Consider the following 20139-nt stretch of genomic DNA (forward strand, 5'->3'; position numbering starts at 1 on the left):
TTAATCCCTCATAGAATACACTGACTTCTTATAGAAGGCCTGCAGAAAGACATGGTATCAGAATAAAATAGTTAAAAATTAATTGACTGATAAAATATATGTATATTTAATCTTATTTTCATTAATAGTATTCCTGACCTAGGAAACATTCAAAAGGCTTAGGAAGTTCCATATGCTGAAACTCAAATTGAATTTTCTTGACATTTATGTGCAATAGGAAGAAGTTAATGTAACTTTTACTGAAATTAGGTTTCAGTAATTAAGAATGATTCAAAAAGTATGCTCGATATGTGACGGAGATAATTTTCATTTTTTAAGAATAATATATATACTTACAGGTTCAACATCCAAGAATGTACTATGTTCTTCTTCATTTGGACTTAAGCCTTCTATAGGTTCTGAAACATCAGGACTTGCATGAAGAAAATGAGGAAGCGAGATGTACACAGGTTTACCTGAAAACAAGTTTTTAGAATCAATTGTAAATTTCTTCTTATATCACTCAGAAAATATTTCTTTAAAAATCTTTATTAGATTAAAAACTACATAGTTGGTTTTGAACATGGATTGCAGCTCAAGGGTAAAAGAAAAGTATATCAGGTTACTATTCTACAAAAATAAAACCATCCTACTACTCAGTTCTTCTTTGGATGTCAATTTTCAATATGCAAAGTTCAGCAGTTAATCACAAAGTTTCAACTTATATTTTTTTCATGTTTTGAGCAGTAATAGATCAATGGACCTAGGATTTAGGAATAATTTTTCTTTCTTCTTTGTAGTCATGATAGTATGAAGAATATGATCCAGAAGTTTTGTCAATTCTTGCTTTAGAGACATACTGAAAACACATTTACCTTTATTTATCATTTTCTAGGAGAAAGAACAATAACACATGGATAACTTAAAAGCAGCACAGGTTATGAACCCCCTCCACCCCAATAACTAAGTTTTGCAACACTGAAATAAAATTGAGGCCTCAAAAATCACATGAAACCAAGACCAACATTCCCTGTCACCAACACTTACATTCTGCCATCATCACTGTCTTTAATGTTAAATTGGGGATAGAAAGGGAGTTTAGGCAAAATTTCTACTTAAGGAATATTGCCAGTTACATCATGAAGCCTGACACTGAGCACGTTTACATACCTTCTTTGCACTTGCCAATGTCTAGAACACCATAGGATGTACAATTTTTTGAGATAACTTTTTCTGTGCAAAAACAATGGTTGTCTGGATTTTCAACTGGAGATGCAAAGGCCTTTGCTGGAAGAACAAATCTATACACAGGGATTCCTTTCAGGTCAATTTCAGATCCAAATTCAGCATAGATGGACCTAAACAGTGATAAAAATAGCTTTATTTTTATCAAAATAGGCACATTTGAAGATTTATTATTTCTTTATTTTAGTTTATATTCATGCTTTAATTTAGAAATATCAGATACTCTATTTTTTTTTTTAGAATTTAAAATTATTAAAAGAAAGTTTTCTTGAAGTTTTAAGACATATAAGAATTCACTACCTGAGTGTGAAATATTCTTTTGTTCTCAAAAGCTTTAGACATTTAGGGCAAATTTTGCTTATGAACTACCATAGAATATTTATATCAAATATATTTATCATAGTAAATTTCTCTGAGAGTAAATATTTATAACTTCAGAATTCATTATTTGTACCCAATGTAAATTAAGTGAAATTTCTATCTTTCAAAACTAAATCTTGAGAAAAGCCACTCATTTAGTGAGTCATGTTCATGTGCATGCACACATAGATCTCTAGCATTTGACAAGCATCCACCAGCACCCTAGGAAATGTAGAAGATCTCCATAAATATTCCTTCAAATACTCAATAACCCTGTGTGAACCCTGCTCTCATTGTTCTGAGAGATAGGACTGTTTTAGAGATGTTAAAGATCTGCCCACAGTCTCAGTCCTTAGGGATAGGACTGAGATTCAAAGGTAGTGACATGCATGGGCTCCAGTGCTTGTGGGGCATGAATTGAGCCCCCACCAATTTGAAAAGATGCTGTAGTGGCAGAGGATAGCCATTTATAAATAAATTTGTGATAGCTGTATCATCTTTAGAAATACTGGACATATCCTTTTAGACATGTTATTAAAAATAAATGCATATTAGGTCTTAGAAATGGCAAAGAAAATTATTATAAGTGGAAGTGTATAGAAGGATATTTGCAGAGTTAAACATCATGAATGCCATATGCTGCATTTATTAAATCAAGAAAAAATTCCTTAAATACATTTTTACAAATGACAATTATTAGGTAAGGGTTTCCTGACCTTCATTTTTATCATTTGGGAAACTATGTCTGACTTTCAGACATACATTGATGTCTTTCTCTTACCTGCAAATATCAGAGGAAAAGAACTGCAATATTCGAGTCTTCTCAACAAAAGGTGGAAACGAAGCTGCATCTATTTAAAAATAAATCCAGTGGCAAGCGATTAGATTAACATGCATTCTAGAAAAATCTAGAAACTTCTATTCTAGCATAGTCAATGGAAACGATATAAATCACCTATGTAAAAATTATCTAATACTACAGTAACTTTAAAAAAAGTAACATGTACTTTTGCTTTGAACGGTTATGTCAGAAAACATTTTCATTTAAGTTCCAGTGTGCATTTTTACTAACATTTCAATAATACTAGCTATAGTTTGAGTGCTTGAAAACCGCATGTGGCTAAAGGCTATCCTTTTCAACAAATTTGCATATCATGTGCATTCATAGGTATAAAATTTAAAAAATGGTAAAATCAGATGTAAAAGTTGTGATTTTTATGTGGTTTTTGAAATGCCCTTATTCATCACCAGAGTGGCTTTTTTTTTTTTTTTTTTTTTTGGATAAAGTTTATTTAGAACTCTAGCTATATTGTCATTGTTCTTGTTTTTACTTGCGATTCATTCATTTGTACTAATGGCTGATTAATATTTTTAAGACCACGAAGTTCTCTAACTAGTGTTTCTTGCAAATCCTTTCAAAACATATCCATCAAATTTAAAGAGGCATTGTTTGAATTTATTGAATTCCATAACTATGATTATAATCCATAGCACTCACTGACTAAATGAAGAAATAACTAGGTAACTCCTCCAGTTACTTCCAAAATATTACCAATTTGAGCACCAGTGAATGCATGCATTCTAAAATGTTTAAACTCATCCTTCAATTATGCATTCCAGGTTCTTTTTCTGGCAAAATTTTAAACCCTATGACCTTGTTATCCTTCACCGATGCTCTTGTTATATGTGACTTTTTTTTTATTAGCTACACATGACATTACAATGATCTTGGCAATTTATACATTTGAATCAATTGGGGTATAATTTCTCATTTTTCTGATTGTACAGATTGCAGAATCACACTAGTCATAGAGTCACCTATATACATACAGCAATCATAATGTCTATTCTATTAAAACAAAATTACAATGATACTATGGTCACTGCTTGATCCTGGCATTCAGAGGACAGGATATTAGAGTTTAGAATCCCCATATTGGTCTTTATAGGGCATAGCCTACAGCTGTCTTTTAGTTCATTCACAATTGAAAGAAAATACATTGAAAAACTTTAAAAATCATTATCTGAAATATCATTGAAAATATGCCATAACTATACTAAACAATCACCTTGTACGATGATGATCATAAGGTGGCTTACCTTTCTTCCCCAAAAGAAATGTTCTAAATTTGGATCTTATTTTCACTTTGTCTTTTCAAACTTACTGAAGGTAGGAGATGTCCTACTTAAGCATGATGAAAACACATGGGCATCCTTATTTCATTCAGTATGTCCCCTCCCTCTGCCAAACTACCTCTGCTCTTGGTCTATTTTCTGCTTCCATATCTTTACCTTCATGCCTAATTTTCACAATTGTCATTGTCACTAACAAGTCATCTGACCTCTGCTTCCTTTTGTTACACTTATCCTCTGCTTGCTTTGGACAGAATTGTTTAATGATTTTTTTCCCTTAAACCCATACAGGATTCTTTCTTCTTTTGGAGCAGTTTAGTGCATTTCTCTCAGTCCTAAATGACTAAGTATTCTGTTGGTAACTCTTAAAGTTAGTAGTGTTAAGGCACTTGTCTGTTTATTTGTAGAAATACTCTTAGAATTGTTTCCAAGGCCTAAAATCCTACAAAGAAAATACAATAGAGCTTTTGCTGATTTTTTCCCTTATAAGATTTTAATAAACATGCAAAATTCAGTCATACCTTTGGAAAAGTAAACAGCTCTGGTGCTTCCTTTTTACATAATTTCCTTTGTCTTTATCATTTTCCTATAGTGCATTCCCTTGCCTGCTTTGTAAACATTTTGCATGTATTTCTAAGCAGATAAACTCACCTGATTTTAATCACCTCACAGTATTTCATTCCCATTGTTTAAAAATTTTCTTTTCTATTTTGTTTTGATAAAATTGTACATGCATATTTATCTTATTCTAATTAGAACCTCATTCTTGTGGATGTACATGATGGTGGGATTTGCTTAGGTTTTTTCACATATGTACATGGGAAAATTATGTCATATTAATTCCAATGACATTCCTATTCCTATCCTCCCTTCCTTCCCTTCATTCCTCTTTATCTAATGTGCTGAACTTCTGTTCTTTCCCTACCCTCTTATTGTGTTTTAGCTTCCGCATATTAATGAACACATGCAACCTTTGATTTTGGGGGGGTTGGCTTATTTCACTTAACATAATCTTCCATGCATTTACTGGTAAATGTCATGAAGTCATTCTTTATGGCCAAGCACCATTCCATTGTACATTTAAACCACAATTTCTTAATTCAAACATCTGTTGAAGGGCACTTAGACTGAGTGCAATGTGTACTTTTCTTTTCTTCAGGAAAATAATTATCCAAATCTAACAAAACCTCAAAGTTCTTAATTTTTTCTCCCATTCTAATTCTGAACTTATTTTTAACATATTTTTAAGGTTAATAGCTAATCTTGTTATTTTTTTCTTTGCTCTCCTATTCTGACATCCAAAATAGATGGTTCAGTTCTGCAGCTTCTCTTGTTCAGCTCTGAATCTCAGAGAAGAGTGTTTTCCCATGTGTAATTATGTTAATTTCTTTTCAATTCTGTTATCTTTATGGTATTTGGAAAAGGTCTCAAAAGTAACTATGTCTATAAGCCTGTTTTTTTTTTCTTTTTCATTTTAAGCAACTTATTTCCATTGCCAGGATAAGAGTTCAGTAAGTACAGGTTTTACAAAGCAAACATTTCCTAGTAATGCAGTAAGAACTAATCATCTGCAGTTAATCTTCAGAAATACCATAATGTTAAACACACATTTACTAAACCCACATAAAAATAGAGACTGAATTATTTTGTGGGGACTAGAAGACAAGTAAACACACCCTTAACCTTCAGAATAGTGTAGGTTTGGGGCTGTATTGTGCAAGCAGGTGAATTGGGTTCATGGTGATTATTATCATAAGTGTTCTTACCTGTACCATTAATCATGTCACAATAACTTGGCCAGTAGGAGAGATTCCTTAAGAATAAGAGAGAAATTGAACAAATATTTAAAGAGAACACCTTACTTGCGTTACTTTTTCTACTAGGATTCAATACCTCTGCTAACATAATGAAAATTAAGATGTGACAAATGAAAAGTTTAAGAAATGTTCTAATTCATTTGATTCACATTTTGTTCAAATCTTTCAAGATTATTGCAATAAAATACCATCAGTGGCCAGGTTATAAATAAATTGAGATGCCTAGTTAATCAGAAACTATTTGGAATAGTTATAGTTCTAAAAGAAAACATTGAAAAACATTTTTCAGAAATATAGATCTCTACTTAGGGAATTTTCCTTCCAGTAAAATAAATAAATATTTGGTTGCTTATTGGGTATTCATACTGAAGAGGAGGAAAACATTAAAGGGGTACTAATGAAAGCCCATTATGAGGCAGAAGAGGGGAAAGAAAAGAAGCAGATGTTTGGATACAAAGAATTCAAAACATGTAAATATTCAATTTTTATGTTTTCCTCATTATAACACTTGCATAGATTGGCATTAAAGTAGGATAGTGTTTACTAGTTTATGTATCAATGTCTATGTAAGAGCTAGAGAAAGCTCTGGATGTGATAGAAAAATAGGAATAATAATTTCCCTCCATCTGTAGGCATACTTTTGGTGATGGAAAAAAATTTGTTTTTTCCCCACTCATTATCTACTGAGATGTCAACACAAGCCGTTTTTTTTTTTTTTTTTTAATTTTAAACATAATATGCTGTTAATAATGTTTGGTCTTGTCATGAGGAGTTAGGTCAACCCTATAGTCTTAAATTAATGGGTAATTCTTAATCTAATTAGTCATACTAATTAACTGTCAATAGTGAAATGCTCATTGTTCAAAATGTAAACATCAGTTGGTGATTTCCCCTAGAATAAATACTTAGAAGTGTTTGTTTTCCTCTACTGGACTTTGGTATGAAAAGATGTAACTATGAACTCTTTAGAAGAAAGAGGTACTACACTAGTAAATATTTAACTATTGCATGCAGTATTAGATAACAATCCAGTTTTAGGCAATAATTAATAAAAACATGTAATGTCTTTCAGTTTTGCTTATTTTTTCAGGAAATAATTGGTCTAAAGTACAGTTATAAACTTTAAGAAAAGTCTTGCTCACCTGATATTTTTAGGGTTCTATTTTACACATATGAAAAAATATGACTCCTTTGGGTGAGGTTGTAGGAGACCGGAGAAGGGAAATAATGCACTTAAGAAGCTGTGCATTATTATCAGAAGTTGTTCTCTTACTACTTCAAAGATATTTCTGCATTTAATATGCAAATTCTAGCACTGTACTTAAATTCATTCTTGCATTCAGTTTGGTTTAGCTCATTTTACCTTTCTTATAGAAATCATTTCAAGATTGTTAGCAGGAGGAAATAGTTTTTGCATAGATTCATTAAGTTTCTGTCTATATAGACACATTTAGGATATGTCACTAAAATGCACAATTTTTATTTGACACACTTAGAATATATTTTAATGTTTTAATAACTATTTCACTAGACTACCAATTAATGTATTGATTTTTCTTTTCAGTTATGATTATCTCATTGTATGGGTACACCAAAATGCTGGATCTGTAGCAGAGATGATAATAGTCCCTGTGCATTTCTTTTATATAAGAGAACCTGTGCATAAAGGCAAACCAAACTAAGCAGTGCAGATGTTCAACAGCACAAGCTTTGCTTTGCTGTGAACCTGCAGTTCTCATATTTGATGGGCTAATACCTGGCAGAACGGTAATTTCTAGGGCTGATATACAGCTGCCACTGGGGTCACAAGTTGAGTCCTCTGCCTTAAATACCACTCCTGCCTTAGAGTAGTACCCTAGTAACTATACACACACACACACACATAATTTACCCAGAAACTTACCTTTTACCTTTATAAGTGTCTATTATGGCAACCTTGCTTATATTATCTTTTCCACTGAAGACTTTATAAACTCCATCAGCAGTATCATTGTACTGAAAAAATATGTCCAAGAAAAAATTACTTGCAGAGCAAGTCATATTTCCAAGTTATATGTAAGTGACTTACTTGCACATTTCTTAAATAGTGGTAATTCACAATATTATTGCTTATATCATGCAATAAAGTTTTTAAATTATAAGAGTTAAATATTTTAAAGGGTAGAATACAAAAACTACCTAGAAATAAGTTCAAAATGCTGAGACAAAGAAAATAAATACCAGAAGCTTATGTGACACAAACTCAAGCCCTCTGTGTCATAATTTAGCCAATGAGACCATTCCTATTATGTTGAAGTAAGTGCTCATTAAATAAAAATTCCAAGAACAAAGATAGATTTTCTAGAGTTTTAAAAAAAAAATTTGATTTTTAGAAAAAGTGCATATTAATTATACAAAATATTGTGTTTCATTGTGGCATATTTGTATAATTTGATTAATTTCAAGCCCCTATAATCTCCCCCTCCTCCCTCTTCATGGTCTACCTTTTATCTTCATGAAATCTCTTTAATAAATGGTGACTAAAATGATAAAGATCAGACTACAAATTTTAAAAAATAGCCAAGGAAAGAGTTCTGAGTCTTTTGAGTTCAAATAATAATTGAATCCCTGATTCCTTAAGGCTTTCTACATTGATATTTATTTGACATATAACTTTGCAATCCTAAACACTGTGTAAAAGTAAAACAACACTAAAGAACTGAAAAATATAATGTTCACATATAGTGCTAAATAAAGACAAAATGTCAATTCAAGACAGTTTATTCTTTCAGCAATTTAAACTATCATCCTATAACTAAACAAACCATTGAGTCCAAATGTTTTTCTTAATTTCCAGACTGCCACTTCATGATATTTGTGAACCACTAAAATAAGGCATACTGACCTAGCCTGAATTTGCACATTTCAATAAGACAAGTTTTTAATTAAGTTTTAAGAGTAACAGGATAAATCATTAAATGCAAGAATACAGCATGGAACTTGACTTTGTGAAAAGAGTTGCAATAAAAAATTTAAATAAAATTATATATTTATAAAAATAGAAACTCTTAAAGTTAATTAAATTAAGTAAATTTTCCAACTAGAAAACTGAAGCCATCTGAAAGGGATACTTTTATGAAAAACTTAGGATTTATATTCCCAGGTCAGGAAGAGGGCTAATACACTAAACTATACTTTGCCAATGACATATATCACACACACACACACACATATATACATACACATACACATACATATATATTTATATAATTAAAATATAACAACATGCCATTCATATTGAATACTTACAGGAAAGAACACACCAACTGTGGTAGTAATAGTGTATGGAACCAAACTCAAGAATGGATCCTTGTAGCCCCACAACAGTTCTCTCAAAGTTCTGGTTTGGAACATAGAAGATTTTGACTTTTTGATAAGTGAATTGAGCAACACTTGAACAAATGCATTTTGATAGATATGGGGTGCAGCCTAAAAAAATAACAATCATCATTTAAGGCACATAATTCTAACAAATAAATGAATTCGATATTAGAATAAAACTTCTTAAACTATGTCTAAAATTATTGCTAAATCCTGCCTGGCCTAAAAGTGTAATTTCTCTAGCTCATTGCCAGCCATAAGATAACATTCCAAGTTAAGCCCTTGTTTGATGTTTGATTCATGATATGCTTAAGCAGTCTTCCATTTCCACTTGTTATGATTTTTTCATCTTTACAAATGACCATAAGTCCATTCTAAATAACAGAAGACTATGTTTTCATAAAAATGGCTAAATGACTAAAATCTAATGATAATTTCAAAGATGAGATTGTTTCAAATACTCCAGGACCCAGCATAACCAGAGTTGTTGTCTGTCTACTCACTGCTACAGCCAGATTGAGAACTGTGAATGTGTCATTCTCGGTTCCAACTGACAGTGAAGGTTCAAAGATTGCAGCATTGGGCTGAACGAAAGAGACTGTGTTGTCCTCATGATCATGAGTTATATTCTCCTTGGCTAGAAAACGAACTCTGAAACAAGCAGACATAAGCAAGATTTAAAGAAACTATCTCATGTGATCATTAGATGTCAAATGCTACTTATTCAACAAACACTATTTGAATCCATAGAATATGTCAGAAATTATGCTGAACAATGCTGTTTAAAAGATAAATTAACCAGAGTAGAGTCTTCAGCCAAGTAATCAGAAGTATTTTGTTATTTCCTCATGAATAAATTAATGGCTCACATTATTTCAAGAGGGCTCAAAATAAGATACTAAGATATATTAAAATCTCTGTACAGATATATTAAAGATATGTGTTCAGAGCTCTATTCTCCTTTGAGAATAGTTTTTATATTTAAAAAATATAAAAATACCAAACAGTACCCAAGTCAAAATTACAAGTAATGCATTTTCTCCCAAATAATTATGTTAAAACTTGAGTATAAATTATTACTTAAGAACAAGCTACTGTAATTTTAGGAGCATTTGTGGATATATAGTAGTTGAAAAAATACCAAAATGTGATCCCAATTGAAGGGTCTTATCCAAATTGAAGTGTACTTGTAAGATTATACCAGTAGATGGCAGTCATTAAGAGGAAAATCCTTAAAACTGAGCCCTGCCTTCAGAATGTACTTTCAATAAGAACATTACTCTATTATTTTACTTAAAAAAAAAAAAAAAAAATCCTAAGTTTTGGAAAGTGTTAGTTAATAAGGTCAAGGGAAAGAATCTGTTATGGATTTTTCCCAAGACTTCTTCCTTCGTATTCCTGCCAAAGGTAACTTTAAAAATGATCTATGTTGAATCTCAAAATAGCCTGAAGGAATTACAGTATTCATTGAGATGGTGTTTGTTGAACTAGAATTAAGTCTTGATCCAGGCAATTTCATGCTTCGACCGATGTCATATTATGTCAATGTTTTATCAAGTTCACTTTAGAAGCCATTAGACAAGTAAGTCTTTGGTTCTGTTTAGGAGAAACATCTTCTGATAGTTCTGATTTCAACTAGATTCAGGGTATAATTGATACAGAAGCACATTTAGCTCAATATAGAAGACTTGCAAAGTAGTAACTTTTAAAAAAAAAAGAAGTCAGTATTTTTCGGATTAAGTCATTCAGGCAAGCAAAAAAAAAAAAAAAAAAACTCCATTTTGGTGATATGAGAAAAGATAACCTGTAGTTGATCAGGAATCCTTTTAAAATTGTTATTCAAGGAGGAGTTTATTGTTCATAAAATTTAACTTTAAACTCAACTCTTCCTCTCCATATCTCCCTTGTTGCTTCCCCTAGCAAAGCAAGTTTATCTAACACATCCCCTGGTTGTCCATTAAAGAGGTGAAAGGCTCTTTATTCCACCTTTTCAAAATATATCCATTAAATTCCTAGATTAGTATTTTATGCAGGTAGCAATAATATACTTTGAAAATAAGTCAACCTCAATACAATGGAATACGTGGGAACCTTCTCAGCAGCATTCACGCTCAAGGTCAGAGTGCCCCTCCTGTGCAGGGACTCACTCACCTGTATGTGTAAGGACCTCTTTGTTTAACCTTAATGTTGCTGCTGTTCACTGCCACTTCCTGTGGATTTTGCACATCAAAGATCCAAAACTGTCTGTAAACTTCTGTGCCTGTTTTAACCCAGTTTTTATAAGCCGTTGTACCTTCTTCAAGGACAACTTCCTAAGAAAAGAAAACAAGTTTGAGTTATTTCATTGTAGTAAATAGCACTTCTGGAAGTTCCTTTATAACATTTAGGCAGCAAGAATAAAAGGACCACTCCCAAGCATCTTACTCCCGAGGACCTTTGCAACTTTATCACACTCTTGCAGCCAGATATTTTTGTATTTTTTTTTCAGCTAGAATATTTTCAACATACTACAGTAACCTTATTTAGTTAACCTTTAGGAAGAGAATCAGAGTGATACAGAAGCCATGGCTGTTGATTTTAAGGTAAGTTTTATAGTGACACTGTACAATATTGTAACACTAGGTACCACATTTTATTAAGCATGTTTTATTAAAGTTGTCCCAAAAAATTATTAATTAGGTTGAATATTCTTCCCCTAAGTAGCTATACCGAGGAGGCAAAAAGAAAAATTAAGAAAATCTAGTAGTATTGAAAGCTTTTTTCCCTTTAAATGTTAGATGACCAATGGGATGGTGACTTAACATTTATTAAATAAATAAGTACTTATGGATGAAAAACACAAATGTGAATTTTTTCCTCTTCAAAGACTTGCTGAATATGACATCCCCAACTTTTAAAATATTTGTAGTAATGCATTAATTCATGTCTCCAAAAATTATAGCTGCATAATACTTCTTTATTAGATTACTAGTTTTTGAAGAACAAGACAAGAAGATGCCCTGTTTGTGTATGAAATTTTTTTAATAATTGATATCCCTAATTTTGAAGAGAGTCATGTAGAAAATATGCCAAGGACAGAATTTTGAAACCCTATAATAAAATCATGGCATTTGCAGGTAAATGGATGGAGTTAGAGAAGATAATGCTAAGTGAAGTTAGCCATTCCCCCCAAAAAACAAATGCCAAATGTTTCCTTTCATATAAGGAAGCTGATTCACAGTGGGATTGGGAGCAGCAGAAGGATGGGAGGAATAGAGATAGGGCAGAGGGGTTGGAGGAGAAGGGAGGGGGCATGGGGTTATTGATGATCATTATTATTCAAAGAACAGGTATGAAGACAGGAATTGATGTAAATATACTATGTATAAAACCAGAGATATGAAAAATTGTGCTGTATATGAGTAATAAGAATTGTAATGCATTCAGCTGTAATATATAAATAATAATAATAATAATAATAAAAATAATAATAAAGAAACCTAGTTCCTCACTTTCAGAGCTTTGGGACTAAATGAAAAGTCACCAAATGCTTGAGTGTCCTTTTCTTTGTCTGTAAGATGAAGAGGCTTTACCAAGATTTTCTCCCAGTTTCCTTCCTCATCTTTCCTTCCCACAGCTGGAAGTCTATGAAACTGCAGCAACCAGTGTGAACAAAGTCATTTATAGCTGGTAGCATTTCCAAGGAAGCGCCTGGGGAAGAATGCACCTGGTTCAAGAACTCCAGTTTACCTTAGTGTGTAAGAGGAAGAGGAAGAGGAAGAAAAAGACTTCATAGAAAATGAACCTAGGGACTCAGGAACGATCAGACCTATTTTGTTTTTTCCTTCACCTGGAAGCATCTTTCATAGAATAACAGGAAAGAACAATGGATATTATCACATTTTCCAGTAAAGTGCACTGAGGCTCTGAAAAACCATGGAGCTGGCTTGAGGGGTAACCTAGGCAAACTGTGGCATAATCCTGTGAAGATCCTGATCTTTGACCTTTATACTAGTCTTATTGTACATCATGCTAGTACTGGCTTTTTATTTTTTCTTTCTGTCACTAGCCGTACTTAATTGGTAGAAGTTAAGTTAGCTTCTACATCTACATGATATTATGGTGTTTAATGCAGGGAAAAAGGGAATTCTTTAGAGAAGAACTGGGTATCCAGTTAAAATGAAATTACGAAATCTGTGCTTTTGCAATCCACATACTCTGGGAACAAGAGTTGCTAAAGTGACTCTAAAATCTCTACTGCTTTTACAACAAAATGTCCTTGAGGAACTTTTTGTTTGTTCTCCAAAAGGCTTATTTCCATACCATGCTCAAATATTAAGGAAAAAAAAAATTACATAAATTATGACTGCTCTTTTAAATGTAAAGATATTTGTCAATGTTGAAACTAAAAACTATGTGGAAACTAAAGATTAACATTAAACAGATACATGAGGTGGGATGGAAAGGGAGAGAAAAGGGAAATTGCATGGTAATGGAGGGAGACCCTCATTGTTATACAAAATTACATATAAGAGGTTGTGAGGGGAATGGGAAAATAAACAAGGAGAGATATGAATTACAGTGGATGGGGTAGAGAGAGAAGATGGGAGGGGAGGGAGGGGGGATGGTAGAGGATAGGAAAGGTAGCAGAATACAACAGTTACTAATAGGGTATTATGTAAAAATGTGGATGTGTAACCGATGTGATTCTGCAATCTGTATTTGGGGTAAAATTGGGAGTTCATAACCAACTTGAATCTAATGTATGAAATATGATATGTCAAGAGCTTTATAATGTTTTGAACAACCAATAAAAAAAAAATTAAAAAAAAAACTATGTGGAAACTGAAAACTGCTCATTTTCCTGTTTTAAAAGATTATATGAAAGGAGAAAACACACAAGATTATTCACACACTATATGAAACTTAAGGCCAAAGGCAATATCTATCATCATGTGACTCTCAAGGTGTGTATTTTAGTCCTTAATGATAAGAACTCAGTTTTTATGGAATTGAGAAGGGCTTATGACAGAATGTGTCTGGTAGGAAAGAATGCCTCCCTATCTTTAATCTATGTGCCTCTAAGTCCCAAAACACACTGGAAGTGTATTATGCCTTTTTCTTAAAGGCTGTAAGTCGTTTTGACTTGTTTCTGGAGATGTTTTTTTTTTTTTTTTTTTTTAAATAATGGAAAAGTTGAAACACAACAACTGATAATTCAATGTTTTCATTTCCACTTTTTAAGTGTACAACCATCTAATTTTCAAAGATAGAAAATGGATCCAAGCAAAATAGATGCATAGTTCAGTGTCATATGCCAACTTTGTAGCAGATAATGAAGAAATCAGGTCTTTTCATTCCAATCTTTGAACAAGTCATGGCATAATGGAAATCTTAAAGACAAGTACTGGAGTAGGCAAAATAGGAATGGTGTTCCTCAGATGCTAATACTATTATATGTATTATAAAACTGTATATCTGCTTATTGAATGCCAAGAATGCTACGTATTCCTCTAATTTTAAAAGAAGATATTTTATGACCTTTGTGAATTAAAAAAGTATGGTTTTAAATTAAACTGGATTGGACTATCTAGCCTATTTGGAAATATCTCACTAAATTTGAAGTACAACACTCTTAACCATGTACACAGGAAAAGAAATATAATTTAAGATCCCCTCACTTAGTTAAGTCAGTATTTGCTGCTGTGGTTAAATATGCAGGGACTAGATTCTAACTTGGACATTCTCACATTGCATGATCTCCAGTTGTGTTGGAAGCCATTGACCTTGAAACTTCTATTCTTCTGTGCTAATTTGAAAGCAGATGTTTGGGATAGTAATATCTCCTATATACCCACTTGATTGTTGCTGTTGCATGAAAACTCCTTGACATAACTGGCAGGTTTAACATAATTATTAAAATGTTCTTGCCTTATTCCTATGTGGAGTACATACAGCATAAAGGCAGAAAACATGTTGTCTCATTTCTCAAGGATGTTACAAAGTACATACAGCAGATTTGAATCTATGAGTTAAACTCTTGCTGTATCTACCTTGCTCTAACATTGTAGTGACTTTTTTTAAAAGCATAGAGTGAAATGGTTAAACTGTAGAACTAGATGCTAGAAGTCTTATCCAGTTTGGAAACTTAACCATTTAAATTGGGCCACTTATTTAATTTCTTTGTAACACAGCTTCCTTATTTATAAAGTGAGGATAATAATATTAGTTTGAACCATATTTCACATTTTATTCTTGAAAGTGAAAACAAGATGACTACTTTTTCATATGATTTAAACATTTATCCTTACAAGTTGATTAATAAATGTAGGCATTTAGGATAGTGTCAGGCCCTAGCAGACATTCAATAAGTGCTAGCTATTAGTATTATGCAAATCCAGTTTACTCTATAGAGGGACAACTCTATCATTTAGTTCCCACACTGCATTAACCACTTGGTTAGTAGTATTTATTGCCTAATCCATTTCCAGTAAGTCATGAAATGTCCTGGGACACTTCTTTCTGCTAATAATTATTTTATATCTATTCCCTCTTCATTAAAATAAACACTTTCTGGACGAGCAGATACATACTGAAAATAGCCTCCATCCTCCTACCCACTACTGAAATTTACTCATTAACTGCCTAAACAGCAAAATTTTCTCATTTAAAAAATGTTTCACATTTATTCATTATGAGTGCAACCTGAAAGACTATGAATTATAATATTAGCAATACTTGTGCTGAGAGTTGAGTTTTAGAAATCATCAATTAAAATCCAGAATAAAATTTGGTAAAAGATAGTAGAGTATATTTTATAGATATATACTGTTTAATCTTTTTTCTATGCTATTGTATGAATTTAAAAATTTTTAGATATTTCTTGTTTCCTCTAGTTATGAAATATAATACAAAATCATCTTCAATAACTAATACTTCAAATATTTGAGCTTTATGATACTGTGAAAATACACACTATCATGTCTAGAAATACTATTATTATATTTTATTAAAGTAACAGAAAAATTCTATGACTATTGATTCAAAAGTTTAGTCCTTCTAATATATAAATAACCAATTTGTTTTATCCTAAGGAATTTTTAAACAAGCTATTGGAGGGTTACTTTCAAGAATGGGAAAGTAAATGATTGCAAAATTGAATTAAGTAATAATTGAACATTAGTCTTTTAATAGAAGTCTAATATTTCTTGATGTTTTATAGTTTATCAGAAAATTAATTTATTTAAAATTACCTGTTATAAAATAATGATAAAATGTTTCGTGAATAACAATATCAAGTATTAAATTTTGCAAATGGGTTGCAGAACTTTGAACTTTTTAAAGTGCTTTGATAGTCTGTACATTCATGGAAGCTCCTGCTCTTGACTTTTAGTCTGTCTAAAAAGATTGCATGTACCTACTAGCTCCACACAAATCTATCAGGGATTATACTAAATAACATTGGTTGAAAAAATTATAGCTATAAAAATCATGAAGTCTCCAGAAATTATCCTTTGGAAATAAAGAGCAAAAATAAAATAGAAATAATATTTCTGTACTATTTAGGCTACTTCAAATAACAGTGTCAGAGTGTCATCTTTTAAATAAGGGAACTATCATAGAACTCCAACTCTATGCTTTACCAAACAATGGAAGATGATTTTCTGATCTTTTTCAGTCCAACATTTTAATCTTTTTCAAAATGATACTTGTGCATTAGTAGCTTTCTCAATTTGCTATTAACTAAATGAATAGTATTCAATGAGTTTTGATGATAAATAAGAAGTCACCAGTACTAAAATTTCTTAAATAATTGTGAAATAACAACAAAACTCTGAATGTTCCTAAGGCAGGGATTCAGAGATTTGGCCTGTACTATATGACAAAGACATACATAGGTCCAATATAATTTTAAAATTAGTTTTGTAAACTAAAAAGAAAAAAATGAAACAATCTTATGTTAACAAATTAAAATCCTAGCTTCTTTTTTGGAGGGCTGTGGATTGAACCCAGGAGTTCATACTTGCTAAGCCCAGGCCTTCCCACTAGCAGCCTCCTGAGCTGCACAGCTTATTTAAACAACTAACATTGGTAATGTCAGTGTGGTCACATAGGAACCTGAGAGCAAATCTATCTTATCCTTTAATGTGCCACAGACCTTGATCACTGTGGGGAAACTGACGATGGATCTTAGTCTATGGATGTGGAGTGAGCATACAAGGTAAACTAGCCTTCGATCCTTCTTTGAAACTTAAGTCTTCTATCCAATTTCAGTTCAGTACCTCCTCCTCAAGTTTACATTCATATTTCTCCATTTTGACTTGTAAAAAATTGCACAGATAACATTCATTTCAAAAATAAGAAGGAAAAGTACTCTATTTCTTAATTTCATCCCTTTGTTATTTCAAAATCATTGTTGACCATGTTCCAACCATTATTTCCTTAACTTCCATCATCCAGAAAACATTTTATTCTGTCTTTCCTTGAGTTCTGGTTTCCCATTAACTTCTAAGAAATAATATTCTTGTTTCTATTTCTTTATATAAAAATCACTTCTTTTTTTCTGCTTTTTTCTTCCTGCCTCTATGTAAAAACATCTTTAATTCTGCTTTTTTATGCTCAAACTCTCTAGAAAATAAATCTAGTTTTTAATCTTCTGTCTGTGATTGCTATAGCAATGATCAAGAGATCTAACCTTTGAAATATAGACTGATCCTATCAAACCACTTGTTGAACATTTCTTCTGAGGTACATTTTTCTATTATTATTAACTCAACTGGACTCTGGTTTCTTATTTATGTTCTACTCTCTCTATTCCAAACTTCTATTGCATCCCATCATACACAAGTTTTCATTATGTACTTCACTATAGTAGACCGGAGTGCCTTTGGTTTTGTATTGGACCTTTTATTCAAATATCTTTATAAAAAAGAATCTTAAATTCTCCTTAAAAAATGGCCATGTCATATTTTTTTTCTTATTTCCTCTCTTTGGTCTTCTCACTTTACAACCCTTTTTATTGTATAAGCATAGCATAAATGGCTATGTATTATCTAGGCTTAGATTGCTGATGTTTGGAAACCAACTTTACCAACTCAACTAGCCAAATGATGTAAGGATTTTTACTTATAAAATGGGTAATATTACCTCAAATCTGTAAAGATTCATTTAACACTAAGTAAAAAAAAAAAGGCTCGACATTTGACAATATCAATCCCTAAATAACACAGGTTTTGTTACATCTTACTTTAAAAAAAAATACATCAACTACCATTTTATAGTATATCATCAACTAAATATTCTTATGTTCAAAGATAAATCTAATCCCAAACTGCTTTTCCAATCACCTCTCTAATCCTGTCACATCTGCTACCTGCTTCCCTCATCACTGTATCTAGTTGCATTTCCACACATTTTTTTTCCATACTGTTAACTAGCCTTTTGACACCTTTGCTTCAATCCTCTTTGGACATTCAAAATTTGGTACTTCTTCAAAATCCAAATTAGTTCCACTTTCTTCCTGACATTTGTCGAATACTCAGATTTCTCTTTCTAAATAATATTTATTTTCCATATTATACATAATTTAATACTAGAATATCACAGGTTCCTCTTATCTGTTTTCCTGTAAGTTCTTTTTAAAAAAAATGTTTCATTTGATTTATTTTTCCTTTCATTTCCAAGATTTTTTTAACATTTGTAATACACATAACAAATGTTGACAAACAATAAAATAAATCTGTGGCTGTGTGCCATATGATAATTGAGAGAATAAACAATTACAACAAAAGCATTCCAATAATCGAAGCCTGACTGCAGGACTATTCAACCTGTTTTCCAAAATAATACATCATCAAAACTATCATTTACCCAATTTTCCACTGACCTTTATGTAAGGTGTTCAGGTGGTGGTGTGTTTTTTTTTTTTTTCCCAACAGTATCAGTAGTTTAAATATAAATGAACTTGATATTACAATTAAAAGATATAAATATTCAGGTGGAAAAAGCAAACTCTAGTTATATCTTAAACTTGAGATAAAATTTATTTTACTCTTTCAATCATACAAAAGCACATTTTGATGCCACAGAATTCTCATGATTAATCATTATGAACTTAGAAATAAATTCTAAATAATTAACCTAAAATAGTTGCTAGCACTCACATGTCATTCAAGAGTATATGCACTCATTTTGTCTCACAAAGAAAAAACATTAGTTGATCCATACTCAGCTATTGGTCAATATATAAGGAAAACAGTCTTAGTCTAAAATACCTTACATTGGAGACAGACTTTTTTATTCCAAAATTTTCCAAAAGATAAATCATAATCCAACATACACACTAATTCCATTTTAGCAGAAGATCCAGGTGAAAAGCTCAGATTATGGAGCAGACTGTATATTGGAGTGATGCTAATTCCGTGTCACTGTTGTCTAACAGTGACACGGAATTAGCATCACCAACACCTGTCAGTCTCATTGGCCTATATCAAAAGTACTATCAACATTGCAAGTTCAAAGTCAGCCTGAGCAACTTAGGCCCTAAGCAACTTAGTAACACCCTGCCCCCCCCAAAAAAAAAAAAAAAAAATCAAAACTCTGGGGATATAGCTCAGTGGTTAAGTGACCCACTGGGTTCAATTCCTGATCAAAAAAGAAAAAAAATACTACCAAGAAAACTAGGAATTCCAAGGCACAGGATATGGTTCAATTTATAATAATATGTTTATATACAATATAATGTATATATTATATATTCACATAATGTTTAAACTCATGAGGCTAAATATCTGCAGTTTGTTTACAATATGAGATACTAATGACCAAATTATCATTAAACAAATATAGAATGCAAATATAGGAATTATCTTAAAAAATGCCCTATTTTTATAATAAGACAACATTGATAATAGTACAGAGAGATTGCTTTTAACTTTAAAGCAGTTAGAATTTTTTGCTAAAGAGAAGTCAAAGTAACTTCTTGTCATGAGTAAACTATATTTGAAATCAGTTTCCAGGTTGTCAATTAAGTCAATGCATCAGGGAAACAAAATGATATTTGTTTATATTCCTGGTATTTTAGGATGCTAAACATGAATGCATGTATGAGAGAGATGAAGGTCTGGGCAATATCACACATTTCAGAATAAATGAATAAGTCTAACCTATTTCAACTCCCATTTCTCTACACTGTGCACCACACTTACTAACCCTGTGTCTAGGTCACCAGGATACTAGCCAGGAAGAAAGCTGAAGCCAGTGCTCT

General features: G+C 31.8%; 1 protein-coding gene across 10 annotated transcripts in view; it reads right to left on the reverse strand.

The window, feature by feature from the left end:
* The window catches only part of Cd36 (CD36 molecule), a 93077-nt gene that overhangs the window by 6393 nt on the left and 66545 nt on the right, over positions 1-20139 (reverse strand). For all 10 annotated transcript variants that reach the window (XM_046464090.2, XM_046464087.2, XM_046464089.2 and 7 more), the window contains 8 exons: positions 11046-11206; positions 9398-9545; positions 8823-9002; positions 7438-7529; positions 5484-5530; positions 2366-2435; positions 1150-1337; positions 337-455 (listed from right to left, as the gene is read on the reverse strand). In XM_046464090.2, coding sequence (XP_046320046.1) covers positions 337-455; positions 1150-1337; positions 2366-2435; positions 5484-5530; positions 7438-7529; positions 8823-9002; positions 9398-9545; positions 11046-11206 — 1005 coding nt within the window. The remainder of the gene's footprint in view (positions 1-336; positions 456-1149; positions 1338-2365; positions 2436-5483; positions 5531-7437; positions 7530-8822; positions 9003-9397; positions 9546-11045; positions 11207-20139) is intronic.

Source organism: Marmota monax, unplaced genomic scaffold, assembly GCF_021218885.2.
Source record: "Marmota monax isolate L192 unplaced genomic scaffold, Marmota_monax_Labrador192_F-V1.1 WCK01_AAM20220418_F8-fsc00065, whole genome shotgun sequence".
Classification (NCBI taxonomy): Eukaryota; Metazoa; Chordata; class Mammalia; order Rodentia; family Sciuridae; genus Marmota; species Marmota monax.